Below are 20,869 nucleotides of genomic sequence, written 5' to 3' on the forward strand. Positions count from 1 at the left end.
AGCAGTGGATTAGCAATACAATTTCCTATACTTATTACATAAATTTTATCATTAAAACGTATAAAATAGAACCACTAAAATAATAGCAGAACTGAAAACAAAACATTAATGTATTTCTTTTATAATGGTAAAGCAAATGAATCCCAAAGCAGGTTAAAATGTTGGGTTTTATGCCTTGCCAAAATGGACTTCATAAGAATGTTTACCAAACTGTAGTCCCACATATCTCCCAATCCTGTTGTAATGTTAATTTACAGTTACTTATTAAAAAAAAATCTTCTATAAATGGAACTGCTGTATTCATATATTGATATAATTTTGAAAAGCATTACAATCTTTAAATTTCAAAAATGTTCTCAATTATACACTTTAATTTATATTTTTAAAATTAGGTGAATATTTTCAGATAATAGATCCATCAAATGAAAGGAGTTTTAATCAGATCTCAGGCGTTTTGCATATTGATATCTTTATCAATGTCTAAAACAAAAAGGTGGCTAAAGGCAAATTTTAAAATTGCTTCAATTTGGAGGTATTTTAATAGAGCCTTTTTGAGATAATATTAAAAATTGAATTTGGGGCCAGGAGCTTTCCCAATTTTTAAAAGATATTCACAACTTTTCTAGCTCTGATATTTTGTCTTTAATTTAGCTGGGCTCTCACTTAAAACAATACTTAATTCTTCTCTTCAATTTTCTTTGACTAAACTGGACATCAGTCACTATTAGATTAACTCTGAATTTAAAAGTTACAAATACTCTAGTAGTAAAACTTTGATAATAATGTGAATATTTGTGAAATGCAAGAATATTTTAGTTTTTAAAAATATGTACCAATAACTACCACCAAATATGTCCCACTGATATGAATGCTAGAAGTATATCAAAATGTTTTTCTTTTTTTGGTTTTGGTTAGGTTTCTGGAGGGAAACAAAACAAAACAAAAGTCCTGAGCCAAGACTCAGTTTTGAATTGTATAAAATAAAATAAGAAAAGACAGCATCACTTATCTCTTGTAATGGGATGACATGCTGTAGAGTTATATATCTATATTATCTATCTATCCATCTATCTATCTATCTATCTATCTATCTATCTATCTATCTATCTATCTATATATATATATATATATATATATATATATATATATAGTGTATGTGTGTGTGTGTGGTACGTGGGCTTCTCACTGTTGTGGCCTCTCCTGTTGCAGAGCACAGGCTCCAGGCTCCGGACGCGCAGGCCCAGAGGCCATGGCTCACGGGCCCAGCCGCTTCACGGCATGTGGGATCTTCCCAGACTGGGGCACGAACCCGTGTCCCCTGCATCAGCAGGCGAACCCTCAACCACTGCGCCACCAGGGAAGCCCCTAGAGTTATATTTTTAACTAACTTCTATTAGCTCCTTTAGGCCAAGAGGCTAGCACTCATTTCCTTATTAAAAAAAAAAACAAAAAACTTTTCCCTTTATTATCCTAATGAACAGAATGAGATAATACTGCTTCTCAACCCAACTTATCTAATCTTGGAGAGATACTCATACACTATTGATGATAAATATTTTTCTGCTTGAGTTGGGAGCAAGAGGACAGCCTAGCTTGATGATGGTATCGACAGAAAGAAAGCCATGATAGATACAGCTATAGCTTTCTCTTCAGTGATACCATTCCCTTCAACAAGTTTGGATTCTCTCTCTTGAGAAAAATCTTAACTTTTAAAATGCCAATTCTGAGCTTCTTTGTTATAATGGAAACACATGCTTGACATGGTAGGAGGAAGCATATAGCTTTCAGGCCATTTTCCCAGCAGGAGAATACCATAGGGGATTTGCTTTTTAGGGAAGGAGTTCAAATTCTCAAAAGGACCAAAGGAAACTAAGGAAGCACATGGGTGATAAGATGTTTCCAAATAGCTTCAAAATTCTGCTATTCAGCATAAAATGCTACTCTGGAAAATACTGAACTTTTACCCCTGACTCATCACTATCATAGTTCTTTTATTCTTAAATACTTTTCCTATATCTTTTGTAATTTTTTTGGTACTGTTAATATAGCGTAAAATCCTTCAGTTTTATGTAGAAGCACTCTCATTGATATGGGGATATATGTATATGTATACTTGATTCACTTTGTTATACAGCAGAAACTAACACACCATTGTAAAGCAATTATACTCCAATAAACATGTTAAAAAAAAGATGCACTCTCATTAACTGAAAACTAAACAGTATACTTAGGGCAGAAAGATCAATCATTTTTAGCCTATAAATTATGCAGATAGATGACTGAATTTTCTCTTTAATATAGCATGTTTAAATTATTTATTTGTCCCAAGCAAGGAAGTGAATCCATACAATGTTTTAAAGCTTCACGGTTATGATAAATAAATAGTATATATATATATATATATATATTTATATTCATATAGTGATGGCCAGTGATACTGTGGTATAAAACATTTCATAAATATTGGTTATTTGAAAATGCCATCTTTGGTGTACTTCTTTTGTCCAATACTGTAATATAGAGAAGACAGATTAAGCACAGTCTATATAAGTGACAAATTCTCAGAATATGCCTGTTGGATCATGTTGTGATGGAAAACCTTGTGACAGTCAATGAAAACTGAGATGGAAACTCATAAAAAATCAGAAGCAAGTAAAAATGGTGAAGTTATCTGATGGTCTTATCTATATTCATTCAGGACAGCTCCTCCCCCTCTGTCATCCCAGGCAATATTGGTCATGGATTATTTTCTTCATTACAGGAAGAAAATACAGTTTTAATCCCACTGGAAGATTTGCTAGCTGCATATCTGATGTAGTGAGTAGATATTCAGATACATGATGAACATATACAATTGTTGAATAAATTATAGGGTTATACAAAATCTCACATGAGGAGGCACTTGAGTGTCGTGTTAGAAACTGATCTTTGGTAAAGGCAAGATGGAAAAAAGCCTCATTTAGTAATAATGAAAATATTTTCACTTACTAACACTGAACGTCTCCACATATTAAGATGTTGGTCAAGTCGGTCATAAAAATGGTAAATGCAATAGCTAAAAACCTCTGCCTGCTTTTTGCTATTTGACATGTAGAGTCTCTTTGACAGATGATGATAGAAAACTTTCACATTCAGAGTTGGTCATTTTCATTCTTCTCAACTTGTTTGGGGGAAAATGAAGAAATCTGTATAAGTGGTCACAGAATTGGCTGTCCAGCTGGATGGTACTATTCTTCAGATCCACAAGTCAACTTATTTGATAGTTGATAAATTACTAATGGCCAGTGTTTTCCAGAATCATTTTTTCAGTGTTCCTTCAAACTATAGTAGGATTTTGTATCTAACCCAATTCAACTGAGAAACAAAATATATGCTTGCAAAGTCCAGGGTTTTAATATCTTCTGAATCTGTTGTCTTTGAAATTAGGCATTTTTGTTAGGTATTAAAAATTCATTGATGGTAATATTCACTAGCAAAAAATGAAGTGAAGGTAACAAAGGAATTGACTGAATACAAAAATGTTTGCACCGGTCTTTACTGTACATCTGGATTTTAAAATATGAGTCTGTTCTTTTATATTTTAATCAAAGATGCAGGCATCTCTAATGTATTTGTCATAGAAAATCTGAAAGTCATAAGTAGTCAGACTTGAAAATCATTTTAAGTGGTCCACAACATTTGAAAGTTGTTATATCTAATTGATAACATTTGAAAATCATTTAAAGAGGTCATTTCACAGATGATATTGTATTTACTGTGATGGTTTAAGCTATAATTGATGAAAAATAGTTGGTAACTGCATAAAAATAAAAATAGTGCTTAAACTTTATGGAATTTGGAAACTTGCTTTTAAGAGGTGTTTAATTAAAGCAAAGTTTCTACTGTGTTGTGTTTTTTTAAGCCATACCATTTGGCACATGAAAGTGTAGTGGGTGGTATGGCTGAAACAATGTAGGTGGTAGTACAGATGTTACATAATACATAGGGGACCCTCCCCCAGCAGCAAAATATGGAGCAGGCAGATAAAAGCAAGTTACCTTGTCTGTATTAGGTAGGATATTCTGTTCTCCAAGTACTTTTGAAGCCATAAGCATGATCATATTGAGGGTCTGTCTTCTTTCATGACCCATGAGGCAAACAGTGCTTTCATTCACAACTCCATGCAAGGTCATGAGGTAGTCATACTTGCTCTTTTCTTCACCTATGAAATGGTTGTGGAGGTATGATTCAATCTTCTTTCGCTGTTCTGCTACATCAGGAAAATCAATGAAGAATCTAGAACACATATAACGTTCTAGGGTCTTCATTTCTGCTTCACAAACTGGCTTAAAGTTATGAACCAGCAAGTTACTGTATTTCAGAAGGCCACCACCTCTAATTTCTTCAGGTTTTCTGGTAGATATAAGCTTGTGCTCCAAGTGTGTCATTGCTTCTTGGAAGTCTCCATACATGCTTTCAGCTACCACAACAGGATATAATTCTTTGGTTAGCTTACCACTTTTGTCACTGTAGAAATCTAACATGGGATCCAAGACAATTTGAAAGGAATCTACACTAAATTCAAATTGTCGTCTGAGTGAATTCACAAATTTTAGCTCTACATTCTTCCCAGTGTTATTTGAAAGAGAGATGAGACTCCAACGATCATGCTTATTGCAAACTTTGACCATCTTCTGCACATAAGCCTCTTTCATAATCTTTAGGGTAATCTTTTCCTTTTTTACACCTTTTGGTAAAAAGTCGAGTAGGCAACCTAGAACTACATCCTTAACAAGCTGAAATTCTTGATCACTTGGTAGTTCAATACCAAAAATAACATCCAGATCCTTATAGCTCATGTCATTGTGGCTTGCAAGTATGCAACTTGCTGTGGAACCATTCAATCGGGTATCTTTAACAATAATTCCTTGCTTTATCAGTTTATCTTTCACAACATGAATGATATCTTTTGGTTTTACCTCCAATGTGGGGAAATTCCCCCTTCCATGAATTGGAATTACTTCATCTAACACTTGATGCAGTGTTATAACTTGATCCCAAGTAAGATTGCTGAATCTGATTTCAGACATTATGAAGTCAGTAGGTCAACTAGAAAGTAAGCAAAATAATGAGAAGAAATTTAGCATCTTGAAATCAGTGTTATAGCTAAGGCATATGAAAAGTAAAATATAGACTTACCTGCAACATAAATCAAACTAATACTAAGCTGTAAATTATCAATGTATCTAATTGTGTTCAAATCTATAAGTGAAATAAAAGCCACTATGATTATATCAAAATTGTTAGATTGATTGGTGCATGTAAACAGACATTCTCAGGGATTTGTTAGAGTTGGAATTATTTTTGATGTGAAACAGTGGCCTTTCTCAATCTTTCCTCATGTAAATACTATAACAATTATATTTGTTTGGTGGTATAAATTTTGTTCATGAGATAATCAGAGCACATAATTGAGGTTAACTGTGATGAATATAAAGTGAGATCAGATAGAATGTCTGTGTGTGGTAGATCCAATTGACTGAACAGCATAATGTTTAAAAGCAATATATAGCATCTTTAATCCAAAAGCATCAGAGCATTCTATTATTAAATTTCATATATATTACTGCTCTCATTTTAAAGAATGTTACTGAAGTCCATTATTAGATTATCAATTCCTTGAATTGCTTGAGGATAAGGAGAGTACCTAATTCAACACCTTCTCTATGCTCCTGGTAGCCCCTAAAGAAATGTTGGTTAAAGGAAATAATGAATGTCATTTTAAAATAAAAAACAAATAGTATTACTAAATTTGTCTCCAAAATGAGAGCAAGAATATACAAAAGCATAAGATTCCTGATTTTAAAAAAAATGTTTTCTGCAGATGTGTAATACGACATGCTCAGAAAATTTTACAGTTGGGGAAATATCAGGAAGCTAAAATTATAGACACTATAAATATAATTAAATATAATTATACTATTATATAATTAGGTGCAATTACAGTTATTACATGGATCTTCAAATACTCTTAAGCTATTTAAGCAATAAATCTAGTAAATAAAGTTCATTATGGATGTAGCTTTGGGTGTAGGCACTCTTTCCTGAACTCCAGAAATAAAAATTATACAAAGCTTAAGACAGATTTGTATAGATAGTATTCATATTTTGCTTATCTAGAGAGCCATTAGAACAGAATCTAAATATTTAGAATTTGGTGTTGTATATTTCTATATTTCCCCAGTAGAACTAAAGCAAAGAGAATCATCTTGTTTCACATCTGTAGAACTAACTTTGACAGCCCAAGCATTTTGCAAAAGGCCAATTAAGCAATGGCAGATCTGTCAGTGAGAAGGCTAAACCTAAATCCCCATGTATATGAATTAGAGTATTTATTTTTATTATGTGATGAAATGGCCCACATAATGTGCTGTGTGTTTCATTTTAAGCCACATTAATTGCCAATGTTCATACAGTTTTATCAGCTATGTCAATATCCAAATCAATCCTTAAAGATGAATGAACTGAACTGACTACACATCAGGTTGTTGAATTTTGGTCATTCATCCGTCAAGTGAAATTATCTTTAGAGTGTCTTTAGGACAATGGAAAGAACAAAATGCTACATGAAGGATAGAATATGCAATAAGAACTGGTATGCTTATTTTCTAGTTAATTTTCCTGGAATTATCACTGAATTATTTGAAGCTAACAAAGTTTGTTATCCTCAAATTCTCTATCTGGAAAAGTAATAGCTAATAACATTGGCTGGCTTCATGTAAGACTTTAGGAAGTTCAATAATTTACCTAATAAATATTTTAGAAATATCACATATAAACTATGCAATTTTAATTGATACAGAAAAAAGTTCCCAAATTCCTTTTTAATATGTAAATTTCTTTTGCAAATGGCAATTTTCTTTTCCTTAATGGCAAACTTCCTGTGTCAATATTAGCTAAAAGTTAAAAATTCAATGACCTAGGGAATTCCCTGGTGGTCCAGTGGTTAGGACTCTATGCTCTCACTGCCAAGGGCATGGGTTCAACCACTGGTTGGGGAACTAAGATCCCACAAGCCACGTGGTGTGGCCATAAAACAAAAAAAAAATTTCAATGGCCTAATCCCAGGCCTACAATCCCCATTTAATCTATACTTCTAATCATCAATGATCTGAAAATAAAGGAGATCATTTACATTGGCATACTGACATTACTGAAGTTACCAAATTCTTTTCCACACAGAAGTCTCTAGGACCTTTATGTGCAAATAAACCATCTAAAGATATGAATAATTTAACTATCTAATTGCCAGAATGCAGGGGTCCTTTATTAAAAAGGTACCTTTCAAATCAAGAAATCAGAAGCCTTGTTTTATATGTTGAATCTTCTCATAGATATTAGAGGAAAGGAAGGGACATAATTTTGTTTCCTGGATAGAATCACAGTAAGATCTTGCAAAGATGAGAAAGAGGTCCAGTTTCTCCAAAGAAGATATACAAATGGCCAAAAGGCACATGAAAAGATGTTCAGCATCACTAATTATTAGAGAAATACAAATCAAGATTACAACAAGGTATCACCTCATACTGATCAGAACAGCCATGATGAAAAAGTCTACAAACAATAAATGCTGGAGAAGTTGCAGAGAAAAGGGAACCATCCTACACTGTTGGTGGGAATGTAAACTAGTACAACCACTATGAAGAACAGTATGGATGTTCCTTAAAAAACTAAAAATAGAACTACCATACAATTCAGCAACCCCACTCCTGGGCATATATCTGGAGAAAACCATAATTTGAAAAGATACATGCACCCTAATGTCCACTGCAACACTGTTTACAATAGCAAAGACATGGAAGCCACCTAAATGTCCATCAACAGAGGAATGGATAAAGATGTTGTACATATATACAATGGAATTTTACTCAGCCATAAAAATGAATGAAATAATGCCATTTGCAGCAACATGGATGGACCTAGAGATTATCATACTAAGTGAAGTAAGTCAGAGAGAAAGACAAATATCATATGATATCATTCGTATGTGGAATCTAATTTAAAAAACGATACAAATGAACTTATTTACAAAAGAGAAACAGACTTACAGGTATCAAAAACAAACTTATAGTTACTAAAGGGGAAATGTGGTGGAGAAGGATAAATCATGAGCTTGGAATGAACATGCACATACTACTATATATACGATAGATAACCAACAAGGACCTACTGTATAGCACAGGGAACTCTACTAAATACTGTGTAGTAACCTATATGAGAAAAGAATCTGAAAATGAATAAATATATGTATATGTGTAACTGAATCACTTTGCTGTACACCTGAAACTAATACAACATTGTAAATCAACTATACTCCAGTAAGATTAAAATAAAAAAGAAAGAGGTCCAAAGTTTAACTTCACTTTATAATAGGAAAGTGGTGTAGGAAAACTGATCATAATTGTGGAACTATCTAGTTGATGCTTAATTACCTATGTTAATGATACCCAAACTTTATGGTCTTCAAAATTATCTAGAGAGCTTTAAAAAATACACATATAGAATATTTCAGGCCTAGTATTTCTTGTTAAAAAAGGTAACAGTGAAGCCAACTTGCTAGGATGTGGGAAACAGGTCCCATATTGAGCAATATATTACTTAATTGTTCAAAATCAGGGCTTTAAAAACCAGTTAGTATTTTAACCTTTCTTTATCTACAACTACACACAATTATTTTTTTAAATCAAGCTTATTTTTCTATTGAATTAATACCTCATTAGCAACCAAAGATTTCTGAGCCACCATCTCACTGAACACCTCTACAGCTTCATGCACAGGAAATGCAAATTAGAATTTTTAAAAATAGCCTTAGGAAAATTATACAAATACATCTATGATACACACATTATTATCTATGGTAATAAATCTGTAATACACACACAAACACAGATACACATATAGACATATATGAGCACACAAAATATAATGAAATATATGTCAGAATGGAGTAAATATGTCACTTATATTGATCTGAAATCTATACACACTTCCACTAATGCTCACTTCTATTAACATGGATAATCAAGATTTGAGAGTAATGTTATGCTTCTTTGGCACATCTACTCTTCATTTTCACATAATGTACAATATCAATTAATGCTTTAAGTACAAATTTCAAATATAACATTAAAATAATGATTTATCTTTCATGTGTAGATTATGGCTCAGCATTTAACTGTCGCACTCGTATAGCAGAATCAAATACTTTATATCAAAGACAAAAAAGTAACAAAACTTGTCGGGAAATTTGATTTGATTTGATGAACCAGAAAGCATGACTAAATATAGAATTTGGATGACTATAATATTAGAAGTTTGAAAACTCCAACAAAGCCATCAATATTGCTTATGTTTCTGTCTTGGGTACAGTACAATTCTTAGTTATTGAAAGTGTATTTATTGAGCATGAGGTATATTTATTTTCATGGACTAATAACTCAAATTCAAGGCAGAAATTCTTCAATAATTTGCCACATAAGCCCATACAGAAGCACAAAATCTGAAATTCCTAATTATTCTCCAAATATGAAGATCAGCAGTAGTTCACTATTTTAACAGAGCATATAAATCTTGTTCTGACTCTCTGCCTTCTCGCAATTTACTTATCCTTAAAGCTACCACTTTTTACATCTAGCTTAACTAATATTAGTGTATCCAACTTTAATAAACACTGAATTCAAAACAAAGTGGTTTCCATTATTCAGTGGGTTAAATTCACCTGGTAATGCAAGGCAAAATGAGTGAGTTGCCAAGATTTCACAAAGGACTGTGAATAGATACTCATATAATAAAATATAATTGTTCCCCCTACCACTACTGTATGGGAAATGAAGAAGAACTTAGCCATCATTTTCATATTTGTATTAATATTAGAATGTTATTTTCAAAGAGAAAAAGACTTAAGATTTACTTTGGAAGGAATATTTTCAAGGAAGCACTACAGTTGAATTGATATGATGATTCAGTGGATGCTTCAGTGAAGATAAGAATTTTCATCTTATCACTAAATAAAGCCATGAATCAACCAGGAATGCAGGGAGAAAAAAGCAAGTAATAATAGAGTCATTTAATAATGTTATATCCAAGTAATCTGATGACTCCTGGACAGTAGTCCTACAAATTATATATATATATATATATATATATATATATATATATATATATATATATATACACACACACACACACACATACATATATCACACGCACACACACACTTAGGATACATCAGGATTACATGGAGGATCTGTAAACATAGAATTCTGGGTCCCAACTCCAGTTTTTCTTTGGGTTGGAGGTAGGGCCTGAATATTTGCATTTCTACCAACTTCCCAGGTGATGTCGATGCTGTTGGTAAGAAAACCACACTTAATAATCATTAATCTAAAAGAAACTCAGAAAGAAGGGTAAAGGAACAGTAGTCCCAATAGCAATAACCAGTCCCTCATAGAATTTGGCTATTTCTATTTAATTTAAAGCATTACATTGAATAATGTAGATAATTCTGATCAAAGTGAATGTTCTTTTAAACATCTAGACTTCCTATTTTTACTTTGTAACAGTCCAATATTAGTTTTTCAAATAAACATTAAAGGTAATAGAAAATCTTTTAAAACTTTGTATTACAATTCTAAAATATAAGTCTAACTTGTACCACTATCTATCGTAAATGATGATATATAGAAACGGACTCCTGTGCTTTAGGAACAGTTAAGACATATACACATATGCCTACAAATAGATAAACAGACAAAGCGTTTTTCATCATATATATTTTACCAGTCCAAAGAAGTATTATTTGCTGACTGGAAAAAGGTGTTGGATATTTTATCTAGTATACTGTATTTGGAATGTTAATGTCTGTGAGAAATGGTAAGAAATTACAATGTAGTATTTAATTAAGCAATGGTTCACTCACAAACAGCCATTATCCCTTTAAAAATACAGATACCTATTTCAGAAAAAAGTAGTATTTTTGTATATCAAGAAGAAAACATTATGATTAAAAATGATATTACTTTGATGTTTCCATGTGGTATTCAATAAGATGGTAGAATACCCTAGCCAACATTCATAGTATAATGCACTAAATTAAAAGAAAATCTATGAGACAAGCATTAATCACCTCACAGAAATGTCTCACATTATTTTCACCCTGTCTAAAGAAAAGAGTGAAGTATTACATTAACCTAAGAGAAAACCCTTATTGATATCCGACTCATTCAAATCTGAGAGAAAATTTAATAAAATACTGACTGGGATAACAATGAACCTATAAGCCATCATGGTCAATACTTTGTGTCTGGCTCTGTGATTTTAAAAATGTAAGATGTCTACTGTTTTGTACTTTTGCCTTTCACAAATATAGTGACGTCAATCGAGTTGTTGGCTACTCAAACCATATTCTTTTGATTTAATAATTGCTGGGGAGTACAGGAGTAATTGTATAAGGAATAAAGTATTGCAATAGCTATGTATAAATAAATAAAATAAACCTTTTAACCAAAGTATCTTATTTCAGGTTTGATGTTTTAAAAAAATTCCCGACTTAAAAAAAAAGAATTCCCAGCAGAAAACATTTTTTCTTTCTTGTTTGTGGTGTTAACCCAAAGCACATCATACCAGTCAGAGATAATAAAAGCAGTGAAAGGCAAAGTAAGTGAGTTGCTTCAAATGGGATAAAAGTGATCTCTGTAACAATAGAGAGCTCCAGTGATTTCGTTGCCTGATTACAGAGAATGCAAATTAAAAGTGGAAGTCTATTTTTAATAGTCATAATATCAATAGGACTGAGATTTAAAATTAATATACTTTTAACTCACTTTCCCTTGAAAGATGAGTATTTTTCAGTTATCACTACATACCAACAATTTATCTATATATCTCAGCTATCTTGAGTCCATAGTACTTATGCATATTTCCTTTTCTGAATGCCTACTACATCTACCTATATAATCTTAAGGCAATGCTTAGAATGGCCACCAAATCCAAACAGATATCCCTTCACAGAGACAGAGATAACTCTATAGAATAATTCAGATTACAGGCACTCTTCAGAGACATTGAGGGTTTGGTTCCAGACCACCACAATAGAGTGAATATCGGGAATTCCCTGGTGGTCCAGTGGTTAGGACTCCGTGCTCTCACTGCCAAGGGCCTGGGTTCAATCCCTGGTCGGGGAACTAAGATCCCAAAAGCTGAGTGGTGTGGCCAAAAAAAAAAAAAAAAGGCGGGGGGTCGTGAAGAAGCCACTCCTCCTTCACACTGAGGTCTTAGTGTTAGAACAGAGACAACCATCGGGGAGAAATAAATAAAGATTTCAAGTCAAATGAGAAGCTAGGTCTGTTTTATTAAAATAAATAGATAAATAAATAAATAAATAAAGTGAATATTGCAATAAAGTGAGTCACATAATTTTTTGGTTTCCCAGTGCATGTAAAATTTGTGTTTACACTAGTCTGTAGTATATTAAGGTGTACAAGAGCATTGTCTAAAAAAATGTACATACATTAAGTTAAAATACTTTATTGCTAAACAATGCTAACCATCACCTGAGCCTACAGTGAATCATAATCTTTTTGCTGGTGGGGGATTTTGCCTCAGTGTTGATGGCTGCTGACTGAAAAGAGTGGTGACTGCTGAAAGTTGGAGTGCTTGTGGCAATTTCTTAAGACAGTGAAGTTTGCCACATCAATTGATTCTTCCTTTCATGAATGATTTCTCTGTAGCATGCAATGTTGATAGCATTTTACCCACTGCAGAACTTCGTTCAAAATTGGAGTCAATCCTCTGAAACCCGGCTACTGCTTTATCAACCAAGTTTACGTAATATTCTAAATCCTTTGTTGTCATTTCAACAACCTTCACAGTATCTTCCTCAGGAGTAGATTCCATCTCAAGAAATCACGTTCTTTGTTTTATCATGAGATTGCAGCAATTCAATCACATCTCTAGAATCCACTTCTAATTCAAATTATCTTGCTATTTCCATCACATCTGAAGTTACTTCCTTCACTGAAATACTGAATCCCTCAAAGTCATCCAGGAGGGGGGATTATTCCAAACTCCTGTTAAATATTAATATTGTGACCTTTTCCCATGAATCACTAATGTCTTTAATAGCATCTAGAATGGTGAGTCCTTTCCACAAGGTTTTCTATTTAATTTGACCAGATCCATCAGAGGAACCACTATCTATGGCAGCTACATCCTTACAAAATGTATTTCTTAAATAACAAGACATGAAAGTCAAAATAAGTTCATGGGCTGCAGAAAGGATGTTGTGTTAACAGGCATGAAAATAACATTAATCTTGTACATCTCCATCAGAGCTCTTTGGTGACCAGGTGCATTGTAAATGAGTAGTAATATTTTGAAAAGTAACTTTTTTTCTGAATGGTAGGTCTAAACAGTGGTCTTAAGATATTCAGTAAACCATGTTGTAAACAGATGTGCTGTCATCCAGGCTTTGTTGTTCCATTTACAGAGTGCAAGCAGATAGATTTAGCATAATTTTAAGGGTCCAAGGATTTTCAGAATGGTAAATGAGCATTGGCTTCAACTTAAAGTCACCATCTGCATTAGCCCCTAACAAGAGAGTCACCTTGTCCCTTGAACCTTTGAAGCCAGGCACTGACTTCTCTCTAGCTACCCTAGATGGCATCTTCTTCCATTAGAAAGCCTGTTTCATCTACATTGAAAATCTGTTGTTTAATGTATTCAAACCACTAAAACTTTCTCCATATCAGCAATAAGGCTGTTTTGCTTTCTTATCATTCACTGGGGCAGCATTTTACATTTCAATAACTTTCCCTTTGCATTCACAAATTGGTTGTTTAGTGTAAGAAGCCTAGCTTTCAACCTGTCTGGGCTTTCTACCTGCCTTCCTCACTAAGCTTACTCATTTCTAGCTTTTGATTTAAAGTCAGAGATGTGTGACTCTTTTATTTGAACAGTTAGAGGCTATTGTAGGGTTATTAATTGGCCTAATTTCAATATTGTTGTGTCTCAGGGAATAGGAAGGCCCGAGGACAGGGAGAGATATGGGGAAAAGGCGGATCTGTAGAGCAGTCAGAACACATGCAACATTTATCAATTAAGTTCACAACCTTATATGGGCATGGTTCTTGGTGCCACAAGACAATTACAATAGTAACATCAAAGATCACCAATCACGGCTCTCCAAAACAAATATAATAATGAAAAAGTTTGAAATATTGTGAGAATTACCAAAATGTGACAGGGATCCAAAGTGAGAAACTGCTGTTGGAAAAATGATGCCAATAAACATGCTTGAAGCACGGTTGCCATAAACCTTCAATTTGTAATAAAACACAGCATCTTTGAAGTGCAATAAAGCAAAATGCAACAAAATGAGATATGCCTGTATATGACAGGTGGAATTACTATTGGGATGTGAGAAAAATAGGTAGATATACTTAAAGTTGACCTCATGTAGTCTAATCTATCTTTAAATAAAAATTCTTAGTTGCAACACCTTGAGGTGGACACTTTCTCTATGACTGTCATAACAATTTTTATGCCTGTGATAACTGAAGTTTTTAAAATGTGATGGCCGAAGTTTTAAAAATGTGTATAAAGTAAAACTGAAGTTAAACAATTCTAAAGAACCCTCTTTTCCTTTCAATGAGATTCATTAGCTATTTGTTCCACTAAAATTGGAGTAGGTTTTGCTTATAAGGAAAAATAGAAATAAGCTTGTGTTTTGAGTCTAACTATAGATGAATAACATTTTAAAGGAAATTCATTCTCTATAAAAACTAGTATTGACATTAAGCTCTGTGGACAACCTATGAAATTCTTTTTATAAGCACCATACTCACAATGTGTTTATCAGTTGTTCTAAATAGGCAGTCATTTTATAATCTGTTCAAAATAAGTATCTTAACTAAAAGTTGTTGATTATAATAAAGTATTTTTCCTCCTTGCGGACTTTTCTGTGAGCCAATTACACTAAAAAGATTAATTACAATGCAATCTTAAAACATATTTCAGGTTAAAATATGGCAATGGATGTATGTTTTAAGTGAAAAAGTTTAAACATTTAAAAGGGAAGCTGCACATTTCCAAGTTTTTAATATAGATAAAATTTCCATATTTATGATTGTTGAATTTATAATTTTAATATTGAACTGTGCTATTGTAACAGATTTGAGAAATCATGAGGAAGTGATAGTAAGATTAAGCTATGTAAATGCCTATATGTTTTTATTATTGTGTCCATGTAATTTTTATGTGATTGACCTCAGTGCTTGAGTCCTACAACACTGTATCATTTATGCCATAATACATTATTGATGTTACACGTTTATAGCATTTAAAGATTCAGGAGTGAGTTCTCAATACCAGTTCACTTTTAGCATTAATAATTTTCAAATTTGGTTCTGAAGAATGAGTCACATTATTCCTGATGCTAAAACAGTTATTACATTTCAGGTCAATTCACAGAACTATCACATCTGCAAAGGTTCACTTTCATTTTCCAAATTTATAACCTCTTACAAATGCACCTCAGATGATTATGAATCTTGAGAAAAACGTTTTGTAATTTTCTTAGTTAAAAAAATAACATTTTAAATCATTTAAAAATGTGTGTAATAACTTAATTTTCAACTACTAGAAGTGACAGAGTGCTCAGAGATGTTGTTGCATTTATAATAGGCTTGGCCCACGGAGGGAGAGAAAAGAGAACATCAATTTCTCCTGTACCAAAAGATGGTGGAAGTGTTCAAGGTTTCTAGCTTTCATTCAGACCCACAACAAGGTATTCATATAGTTTCCATTTTAGTATTATTCATATCCTGATCTGTCATTCTCTCCAGTTTATGACCATCTCTTTTCAAATATTATGCTTATTTCCATTTCCCATTCTAAAAGTCAATGCTCTTACTGACTGAGAATTTACATGAATTCTCAGTTTCCTGCCATTGATGAATAGGGAAATAACTTGTTCGTGAAATTCTTATATATGGGTAGTACCATGCTAAAAGAATGTCTTTTGAGTGGAAAAGCTCAGGTGAAAAGTGCATTGGGACAATAAAGATAAACATGCCAGGCACCTAGAGAAAAGAACACAAAGGTCCCAACTAGGAGCAGCTCTGAATTTAAAGGTATGATGCTCAGAAGCTTAAAAGGAACTGCCTTCCCACCAACAGTGCAAGACTGTTCCCTTTTCTCCACACCCTCTCCAGCATTTATTGTTTCTAGGTTTTTTGATGATGGCCACTGATACAGCCACCATGGAGAACAGTATGGAGGTTCCTTGAAAAACTAAAAATAGAACTGCCATACGACCCAGCAATCCCACTACTGGGCATATACCCTGAGAAAACCATAATTCAAAAAGAGTCATGTACCAAAATGTTCATTGCAGCTCTATTTACAATAGCCAGGACATGGAAGCAATTTAAGTGTCCATCAACAGGTGAATGTATAAAGAAGTGTGGCACATATATACAATGGAATATTACTCAACCATAAAAAGAAACGAAATTGAGTTATTTGTAGTGAGGTGGATGGACCTAGAGTCTGTCATACAGAGTGAAGTAAGTCAGAAAGAGAAAAACAAATACCATATGCTAACACATATATATGGAATCTAAGAGAAAAAAGAAAAAAAAAGGTCATGAAGAACCTAGGGGTAAGATGGGAATAAAGACACAGACCTACTAGAGAATGGACTTGAGGATATGGGGAAGTGGAAGGGTAAGCTGTGACAAAGTGAGAGAGTGGCATGGACATATATACACTACCAAATGTAAAATAGATAGCTAGTGGGAAGCAGCTGCATAGTACAGGGAGATCAGCTTGGTGGTTTGTGACTACCTAGAGGGGTGGGATAGGGAGGGTGGGAGGGAGAGAGACGCAAGAGGGAAGAGATATGGGAACATGTGTATATGTATAAATGATTCACTTTGTTATAAAGCAGAAAATAACACACCATTGAAAAGCAATTATACTCCAATAAAGATGTATAAAAAAAGGAACTGCCTTCCCCCAGTTAAACCTCTGCCCCTAATTCCTTAGAAATCTTATCACTTTCTTTCCCTCTGCCCCAATCCACAGCATACACTTTCTTGTGTTTGTTTTAATTTTTTTGTGTTGTTGTGGATATTGTTTGTTGCTCTTAAGTGTTAAAAGTGTGCACTGTTCTAAGGAAATCATCTCCCAACTCTTTTCAGTTTTAGCGCCAATCCATTACAGTGGGAAGTGTGAGGCCTTGCAGCAGCACTGCCTCCTTCCTCATTCTCCTAGTTTCTTACATGGTTGGTGGAGATTGATAGCTATGCAAATTGAACAACCACCAAATCAGGCTTCTTTTGCTTCTGATGTACCTAACGAAAAGACTTGCTGCCTCTCTAAACTGCCGTTAATCTCAGTGAGGGGAGCTGACCAGAGAGAACTCCAGTTCCTTTTGGAGAGAGTGACTGAGTGGGGATATCACTGAGAAGACTCTAAAGTGCAACAGGCTTCTGGGCAAGCTGTGAGCTAAAACTACCTAGTGAGATCAAAGCACCATCCCTTCTGCACTGGACCCTGTTCAGCTCCTCATGACTCTCAGAATAACCCAGTAACCAGGTTAAGTACTCCCTGAGTCATTCCATATCTCTTACCCCTTTGTGGATAACCCTGTCAACACTCAAGGGATCAAGGGTTCTCTGGAGACTGAAGGGGACTTCTGAATTAGAGCCAACATCATATACACCTTCCACATGACTCAGGAACACTATCTGAAGAAACAGGAAAGTAGGAATGCTCAAGGAAAAAGCCTCAGCTTTTAATTAATTTATTTATTTAATCTCTCTTAGCATCTCTCCCCCTCTCCCCTCACCGAACCCTCTGGCAGGCTGTAAGAACTCACTTCACCAACTGCTTCTCTCTTGAAATTCATCCAGGCAAGGAGCAACTAAAGAGGGGGAAGTTATGTGCTGCTATAGTGAGGCTTTGGAGGGGGCCTGCTGGTAAGCACAGAGGAGAAGGGGAAGGGTGGCAAATAGAGAAATATTAAAATGCAGAAATTAAAATAAAAAGAAAGAAAGAAAGGTGGAAGGGAAAAAGAAAAAGAAGGAAGAAAGGAAAGAGAACGCAGAGAGCAAGCACTTGCAACAGCTTCCACGGCTGCTGAACTGCTGCTGTTCAAAGGCAACTGGGTGCTGAAATGGCTTCCCCCAATACACTTCTCTAGTCCCACTCATCCACTCCACAGACTTCCCTTCCTCCCAGGCTTAACCCGCCCTGTAGTTTAAAACCATTTCCATGGTAACCTGTCATCACACGATTTAAGGTGGTCTGTAGTACTGAGTCATGAGTTCCACTTTCCCCAGGCTGGCGATCTCTCCACTACTTTCCTTTTTCCTCTAGTGCTGAACTTTCTCCAGTGGAATAATACTACCTTTTCTCCCTTCCTGCAAAGGGAAGGGAGATTTCTTCTCATTCCCACAAATAGTGTCTTGACTGTGTCTTTCCTACCTTCCACTCATCCACTTCCCCCGCACTAACAAATGAGTAACTCCTCCCCCACCTCTTCAATCATTGCCAACATAAACACAAACTTAAATTTGGAATGCAGTTTTTCCGAAACAAGTGGCTTTTTCTCTAGTGTCTTTTTTCCTTAACTCTCTTTATCATGAGGAGTTCCCTCCCTTATTTTAATACCTTCTGTTCTCTGTTTTGCTAGAAATATTTAGGTCCTTATGATATTTCCCATATCTATAGCCACTTCTCATAAGTGAAAACAGGTGGATGGCATTCCTTAAAAATACAGTTTCAAAATGCAGTCTTTGATCGTTTAAAATACAATTACTTTAATGAAATCTACTAAGTTTATGATTAGTAATATTAAATGTATTAATCTGATTATTATTTCTAAACTTTATTTGCATTAAATTGTTCTACTAGCATAAAATAGAGTTCACTTTTAAGGTACTCAAAGACTGTATTAAAAAAAAAAAAGATAACTAATGAGTGCTTTATAGGAAGAAAAAAAATCTCAAAAAGAAGTTCAGGATTAAAGAAAAAATACACACATATATATATATACATATATATGTAAACATACTTGATTATCTGGTTATAACTTTCATTCACTGATATGTAGTAGTTAAACATACTTGATATCTAAAAAAAGAGGTACAGACCTTTAATACTTCATTTTAGAAGTGTCTGAAGTTAAATTTTGAAAATCATTCACTATCAGGCTATTTATTGAGATGTCAATGTGTTAGTCAATTAATCTAGGAGATTTTGTATTTCCCTTACCTTGGAGTTGCAAATAAACATACTTCTTGATACTACATCAACATATCAGTTATATTACATCTCCCATTTATCATTGTTGACTCCGCACAGAAAATAAAATATTAAAATAATTACTGATGCTTTCTTCAGCACATTAACTAAGTTCAACTTTATCACAGCCATATAGACACAATAACTTATTAATAAAAGAGCTAATTTTCTAAGAAAGTCAATACATACATTTTAGTCAAATAAAATCAGTTTCTGAATAAAATGTAATTTCAAAGTCTACTCATAGTTAAAACTGAAAGGAAAAGTAATAAAATTCCTTTTCTATAGGATTTCTCACCGTTTCTTTTGCTAGCACACTTTGTTGAATTTAACACCACCTACTCTGAAGATTAACTTCCCTCTCCATGAGTTCCCCATCAATTGATCTCCCCACATTCTCTGCACCTTGCTTACCACAACCACATGGATACCGTTGCCAGGAGACCAAGAATATTTCTGTTGCATCTTTAATGCTCTTATAGTTAAGAGTATTTTCAAATGAACAATTTATATGGGGCAATTCTGAATCCCAAATCTCAAGTAAAACAATGCTATATTGGACATATTAAGGATTAAAAACATTCCTCAAGTTACTTTGACTTTAATAAAACATAGTAGAGGTAAATAAAAAACCCATACAGATGTATGCAAATAGCCAAATACTTTAGTTTGATTGTAACTATCTATATGTGAAATCAAAATTAAGCTGTAATTTTTGAAATACAGACTTTGGGGAAATATTTTCTATTTAATTATTATCCCCCAAATGAACAGTGTTTCAAAAATCTTCAAACAGTTTAAAAAATTATGGTTGTTGATAAGCATTTGATAACTGTATTGAATACCAAAGATTAATACAAAACCATTTTAAAAGACAAAGTTTTTCCCAACATAGTGTCTTGTTACAATATGTCCAGTTTATAGAAATCATCCTATAACTGTTTTCAATAAAAATATAAAAATTGAAAAGATAGGAAAGCAAATAGATATAGGAAGCAAATACGTTGTCAAAGCCAATGATCCATAGGATATGTTTTGGAGAGCCCATGTATGTCATTTTGCAGTATAATAGAGAGAAGAGACTAAGTACGTTTTAGAAGGACCAAGATAAAACAAGATACCTGCTTGTTTTTTTGTTTTTTGTTTTTTTTTCTGGTACTATAACACATGTAAAAAAAGAAGAGACAATTTTTGAATTAGATCTAAGAGTATAAACCATGTATATAAAATAATGTTAAATCAGAGCTTAATTTGAAAAGAAAAATATACCTGTAGATTTTCTAAGGGAAAAATATAGAAATTGCATGACATTTCGTGATATGTAATACTGAATATAGATTTTTAAACTTTAACGTATTAAGTGTATAATTTTTAAATATGTATTTAAATGGTAACAATAACTAAAAATTATATAATACTTATAGTGTGTCAGGTACTAAGTGTTTTAATTAACTCATTTAATTCTCACTCAAAAGAATGTAAAGAAAATCAGAAGGGCCCAAGATTCATGTGAAAAAAAAAT

At 33.6% G+C, this 20,869-nt stretch overlaps 1 protein-coding gene across 1 annotated transcript; it reads right to left on the reverse strand.

The window, feature by feature from the left end:
* Nucleotides 1-3,896: 3,896 nt before the first annotated feature.
* TENT5D (terminal nucleotidyltransferase 5D) lies at nt 3,897-5,069 on the reverse strand. The gene has a single exon (XM_059050753.1). The coding sequence runs from the start codon at nt 5,067-5,069 to the stop codon at nt 3,897-3,899; it is 1,173 nt and encodes a 390-aa protein (XP_058906736.1).
* Between the last annotated feature and the right edge of the window lie 15,800 nt (nt 5,070-20,869).

This window comes from Kogia breviceps, chromosome X, assembly GCF_026419965.1.
Source record: "Kogia breviceps isolate mKogBre1 chromosome X, mKogBre1 haplotype 1, whole genome shotgun sequence".
NCBI classification, from domain to species: Eukaryota; Metazoa; Chordata; class Mammalia; order Artiodactyla; family Physeteridae; genus Kogia; species Kogia breviceps.